The sequence below is a fragment of the Malaya genurostris genome, chromosome 2, assembly GCF_030247185.1.
Source record: "Malaya genurostris strain Urasoe2022 chromosome 2, Malgen_1.1, whole genome shotgun sequence".
Classification (NCBI taxonomy): domain Eukaryota; kingdom Metazoa; phylum Arthropoda; class Insecta; order Diptera; family Culicidae; genus Malaya; species Malaya genurostris.
The window spans coordinates 268,077,689-268,083,461 of NC_080571.1; the positions used below are offsets into that span (position 1 = coordinate 268,077,689).

Consider the following 5,773-nt stretch of genomic DNA (forward strand, 5'->3'; position numbering starts at 1 on the left):
CTAAAGGAATAAAACTTTAGATTTTAAAATATTATATGGGTATACGCAACTTTCATCATCAACTCCTAATATCAACGGTATACGCCACATTCATATTTTACCCCTGAAAAATAAGTAAGTAAACAAAGAGAAACTGTCACTTGCTGTTACGGCCTTCTGGAAAATCAACCGAGAAATATCTGTATAAATACCGAGCAATCGGTATACCTGGCAACGTTGCTTAGGTCATTGTTATTTGGATGGTGTCAAGCAGAGTCTTTGTTACAATAAGAGTTGCGCGAAGAGTGAAATAAAATTGTACCAATCAAACCGTCATAGGGGCAACAAACGAACCAAACCAAACATTATTTTTTTCTGGAAATTTATGAGGAGTATTGTCATCAAAGATATAAAAAGTGTAAATTGGAAAGGAATTTAATTAACCGTATGATTTGTGGAATGTTGATCTAATCTATTACAAGCAATATTTATAGTTTTTTATAATTATAATGCATGGAGCGATCTCATGGTAGTAAGCAGACTTTCCATATTCACAGATTATTCTGTAAAACCACAGATATTTTTCACACAGATTGACAGAACACAGATTTTACCAAAATTCACAAATTTATACAGATTTTTATGATATTTCATAAAAATGGTGTATATTCAAAATGTTTTTCACAGATTATGATCAAATATATGCAAAAAAAAGTTCTTTACAGTTTTTTCGAATTGAAACACAGATTTTAAAATGGCAATTCTGGTAGTAAGCTTCAACTCGGATGACATTCCGAAGTCTTGAGCATCTGCCAAATGTTGGCTATACATCACTTTGAATCCACTGATAACGCAATAAAATGACAACAATAAAAAAGCCATTTGAAGTGCACAAAAGTATCTTGGATGCTAGAGCAAATAACAAAAATATCGTGTTGTAGCCGGAGCACCAGTTGGATATAAATTTTCCTTTTGTGCGACTCTTATATGTCAGAGACTCTGGTGGTATGTGAAAGATAGCTGATAAAACAAATTTCCTGTGAATTCGGCCAATTTTATTGGAATTTCGTCACAGTCGATTGAAAATTATGTTTTTCTAAGTGTCACGTGTCAAAATATAATATAATAAAACAGTTCCCCAGTTTGTGATTATTTTTGTGAAAAAGTTGTATTTCCGTGATACAAAACAATAATGAACTCCTTTCTCCGTGGTTCCAGTAACTATGTTTGGTGCACCACCAGTGTCCTGGGAAAAGGTGCCACTGGTGCTGTGTTTCAGGGAGTCAATAAACATAACGGAGAAGCCGTGGCCGTCAAAACATTCAACCAGTTAAGCCATATGAGACCTCCCGATGTCCAAATGCGAGAGTTCGAAGTGCTTCGTAAGGTGAAACATAACAATATCGTGAAACTGCTCGACATCGAAGATGATCAGGAGGGCCGTGGAAAAGTCATCGTTATGGAGCTGTGTACTGGAGGAAGTCTTTTCAACATTCTGGACGATCCGGAGAATACGTACGGGTTACCACAGAGAGAGTTCTTGCTGGTGTTGGAGCACCTGTCGGCCGGAATGAAACACTTGCGAGATAATAATCTGGTGCACAGAGATTTGAAGCCAGGAAACATAATGAAGTACATTTCCGAAGATGGCCAGACAATTTACAAGCTGACTGATTTCGGTGCGGCCCGTGAGCTGGAAGAGAATCAGCAATTTGTTTCACTCTACGGTACAGAAGAGTACCTTCATCCGGATATGTATGAAAGAGCTGTTCTGAGGAAATCTATCAACAGGAGCTTTACGGCAAACGTTGATCTGTGGTCAATCGGTGTAACACTGTATCATGTCGCCACTGGAAATCTACCATTCCGTCCTTACGGTGGACGTAAAAACAAGGAAACCATGCATCATATCACCACAAAGAAGGCCCCGGGTGTAATTTCCGGCACGCAGACTAGTGAAAATGGTCCAATTGATTGGAGCAATCATTTGCCTGCACAATGTCAGCTCAAGGAGGGACTCAAGTATCTCGTTACACCCCTGCTTGCCGGTCTGTTAGAGGAAAATCAAAAACGAATGTGGTCTTTCGATAGGTTCTTCTACGAAGTGCAGCATATTCTGAACAAGAAGAGGTTGCACATCTTTTACACCAACCGAGCAACCGCTATCGAGGTTTACATGGATCCAGAGGAGACTTGCTTCAACTTGAAGGAGCATATTTTTGTGCAAACGGATGTTCCGCACAATTCGCAACTGTTACTTATGGATTCGGAACTGTTTGAACTGAAAGTTGGTACCAATAGCAGTGGTAAGCTGAATAGTTTTGATTCTTTCTATAAAATTTTAATCTTTTTGCCAATAGCACGCGGCTATGCAGCTACCGAGGCCGATCGACCTCTGATGCTGTTTAATATCGAAAACAACAATGTAACGCTTCCCACCGAGCTGGATTTGCCTAAATTTCCGTCATTTCCTAGCGGCGTGTCGGTTGAAAACGACGCCAGTCAAGCGAAAGGTGCCTGCAGCGTTGGCCACGAGTGCAAAAGACGGGTGGAAACCTTTTCCAGTTTGGACTCGTTGATGAGCAAAGCCGTGGAGCAATTTGCCGGTTTACTGAAAAATCTTCTTGTGAAACTGCACGAGTAAGTCATGCTCTGAAAGGTTTCTGTTAGTCATGGAATTGAAAAAGATTCATAATTATTATTCTTATTACAGACGGGTTCAACACCTGGAAGATATTGGCAATTCTGTTTGGGAAATAGCCGATTTGGCGGAAATTGCCGTGCTGAATGTAGGTGTCAGATGTTTGGTTATATTGTTCAGTAAAATCATGTGTTAGCACTTTTTTTTAGAACGACGCTTATCAAGACAAAGCAACTACGATCAGCACAAAACTGAACGAACTGAAGGCAGCGTTTCAGCGTGTCGCTGACCCGGTTCAGCAACTCCACAATCGCTTCGTCGTAGAGGAATCACTCAGTCGAGATTGGAATTTGGCCTATCGAGATCTTCGCAGTCCCAACAAGCATCGGGTCAACGAGAAGGCCAAGTATTTAGTGGATCGCTTACGTGATTCCTGGCAGCATCTGTTGCGGGACCGTGCGACCCGCTCGTTAACATACAACGATGAACAGTTTCACGCACTGGAAAAGATCAAGATTACTGAAACTGGTAAGCGGATTAAGTCACTATTGAATGAGGACGTAAGACCAGCGGTCGAGTTGGAAGCAGAATGCCTGGCCGACTGGTATAAAAAGGCCCAGACGATATTTCTGCAGACACAGTTCCTTCACAAGGACGTCGTTACCCACGAGGAAATGCTGTATGACATTCGGGACCGTCTGGTTCAGATCAAAGAAGATCTAAAAGAGGACATCAAAAACGACGGAGAGGTTTCCAAGATTGCCAACGAAACTACGGTTAACGAGCAGAACCTGGAGTGCATGAAAAAGTCCAAGGAAATGCAGAGTTATTTGAGGGTAAGATCCTGATTCGAAATGACTGCGAATGCTAACTTATTGCTGTTTATGTTCATTGCAGACTTTGTTCAACTATCAGCGTGAAATCAAGAAAATTCTTCAGCAGAATAGTGAACTTGTTGACGCGGTTCAAATGTGTACGCTTAAAAGCGAAGATACATCATAATGTTCTTCCTGATAGCTAATTTATGAATTGTATTCGAGAGACTTGTGACGCTTGTTTTTTAGTGCTTGCGTACCACTTAACTGATTTTATTATTCTTGGTATTCCAACTACTTTCAGGGTAATTTTAGCTATACAGCACCTATATAGTATTTGAACATAATTTGTCGAAAAAGTTTTTATTTTGAACTATATAATCGATTAGTTTTATTCATGGTTTTGACTACATTCTGTTATCAAAATAAAAGCAAAGCAATTGTACTTGATATGATTAAGACAAGTATCTCATCGCAATAAAAATGAGAATTCTAGCTTAACGTTAATTATTTGAACGATAAACATGCTTCATGCTTTTGATAAATTATAACATTCAACTGATATGAGCAAAACTTTGCCATCATCTTCACTCGCTCCACTGAACGTTACCATCCTGAAAAAGGTTCCGCTCCCAGCAAAAGCATCATTCTCTTATTATTCGAGGAGCGAAACACCGAACGAGCGAGGTCAAAACATTTCATCAAAGCCGTCTCCCGGTACAGGCACCGCCCGTTGTGCGCTGCCGACGCCACAGACAAAAATCCTTGAGGCACGACGCGGAAGCATAAACACACTCTCACCCACTTCCCACTTTCTATTAGCTTCTGTTTCTGCCTCAATAGATAACGGGTTTGGGTCGGTAGAAGTTACTCCGAAGTAAGACCTACCCCTCGCACATCTCTGTTACTGCCGCTCTATCTCAGCCTGGCTATCACCAGTCTGCGCAAGGACCGTGGCAAACGATCAAACATCCTTCTTCCTCATGCGACATGACGGTGGGTGAGGCTGCTGGTGCTGCTGCTGTGCTCGAATAGGCACATCCGTGAATTGCACGTGGTTAACGCCGGACAATGCGCAGGCGCACCTGCCAGACATCTTCGATGTGGTGCATGCGGAAGAAAGGGAAGAAGGCGCATTTTCTCAGCTCTTGGATCGAAGGACAACTAGCTGTTTATTATCCGTGAGAAAGGTTACTCGAATGATAGGCTTCCAACGATGAGAAATTAAATTTCTGATGAAAATTATCTTGCTATTTTTTTTTCTCTTGGGACAAACTCCCGTTAGCACACTTCAAGAAAAAACGAACCATTGTTGATATAATAATCGATTCGTCTATCTCTTCTCAATTTAATATATTGGATCGAAAATTTCTCAATACGATGACGAGATGCCATACAGTAAGGCTAATCAATCGATCAATCGAATTCACATATATCACAAGTGCGTCTTAGTTCCTTCATTTATCTCATCGATGCGTTTGTTATCACCCCACATCAATGCATTTGTTATCAAATATTTACATCACACTAAATTTAGCTTTTTGGTGTTCAGTAATAATTTTTACGGTTACAATCTGTAAAATATTTACTCCTATTCTGTACGTCGATCGATTCGAAATATTCCGAACGAATGTGCAATTTCCATTCTGCATTCCGTTCGAGTTGGGTATGAACTCGAATATCATTCGTCCGAGTTGTTAAATTTTTGAACATTACTCGATCGACTTGCGTACGTATTACTTCTGTTCGGTTTAGAATCGTTCTAATTTGTTTATACAAGTGTGACGGTTTCGTTTACTAAGAAATGAATATTATAAATAATATAGAACGTGTAAGTAGTGTTGACAGCTTTGATGGTTAGTGTTCGAAATTTCAAGTGTTCCGAACGAGAGTCGATCGAATCATACAAGTCGAACGGAATAAAGAATGCAAAATTCGAACTCAAACGAAAGTGTAGATTCGTTCGTATCACAAATCCGTCGGATTGCAGAATCGGGGTGATTATTTTCTCTGAACAATCTGTAAAATTTAACCACTTTATAGTCGTCTGTCAACAAACTAGTGTATTCCTGCAAATCCAATAAAACATTACGAAACATCTGCTGACATGGTCTGTAAAATTTGAAATGTTACAACTTTAAGGACTATTCACATATATCCGGTCCGGTTCAGTGCCGGCACGACACCGTGCACGGATACTGATATTATTTCATTCGTTTTCTATGCGCGCATTCACACCTATCCGGCACCGTGCCGTTTCAGTGCAGCTCGCTGTCAGTGTAGCGTCCGTCCGGCAAACTCAAATTCGTCGTCACCGATATTTTTTTATTTTCACTGA

The 5,773-nt window shown here is 40.4% G+C and overlaps 1 protein-coding gene across 1 annotated transcript; it reads left to right on the forward strand.

The window, feature by feature from the left end:
• Positions 1–798: 798 nt before the first annotated feature.
• On the forward strand, positions 799–3,958 carry LOC131429913 (serine/threonine-protein kinase TBK1). The gene is made up of 5 exons (XM_058594366.1): positions 799–2,285; positions 2,340–2,619; positions 2,693–2,768; positions 2,830–3,456; positions 3,518–3,958. Exons 1-5 carry the CDS (start codon positions 1,172–1,174, stop codon positions 3,620–3,622), a joined length of 2,202 nt encoding a protein of 733 aa, XP_058450349.1. The 5' UTR covers positions 799–1,171; the 3' UTR covers positions 3,623–3,958.
• Positions 3,959–5,773: the final 1,815 nt, after the last annotated feature.

Excerpts from the sequence above, each read along its gene's own strand:
- LOC131429913 (XM_058594366.1), top strand. The coding sequence starts at position 1,172 with ATGAACTCCTTTCTCCGTGGTTCCAGTAACTATGTTTGGTGCACCACC. Across the intron at positions 2,620-2,692 it reads CTTCTTGTGAAACTGCACGA|ACGGGTTCAACACCTGGAAG; the intron begins GTAAGTCATGCT and ends TTCTTATTACAG. Across the intron at positions 3,457-3,517 it reads AAATGCAGAGTTATTTGAGG|ACTTTGTTCAACTATCAGCG; the intron begins GTAAGATCCTGA and ends TGTTCATTGCAG.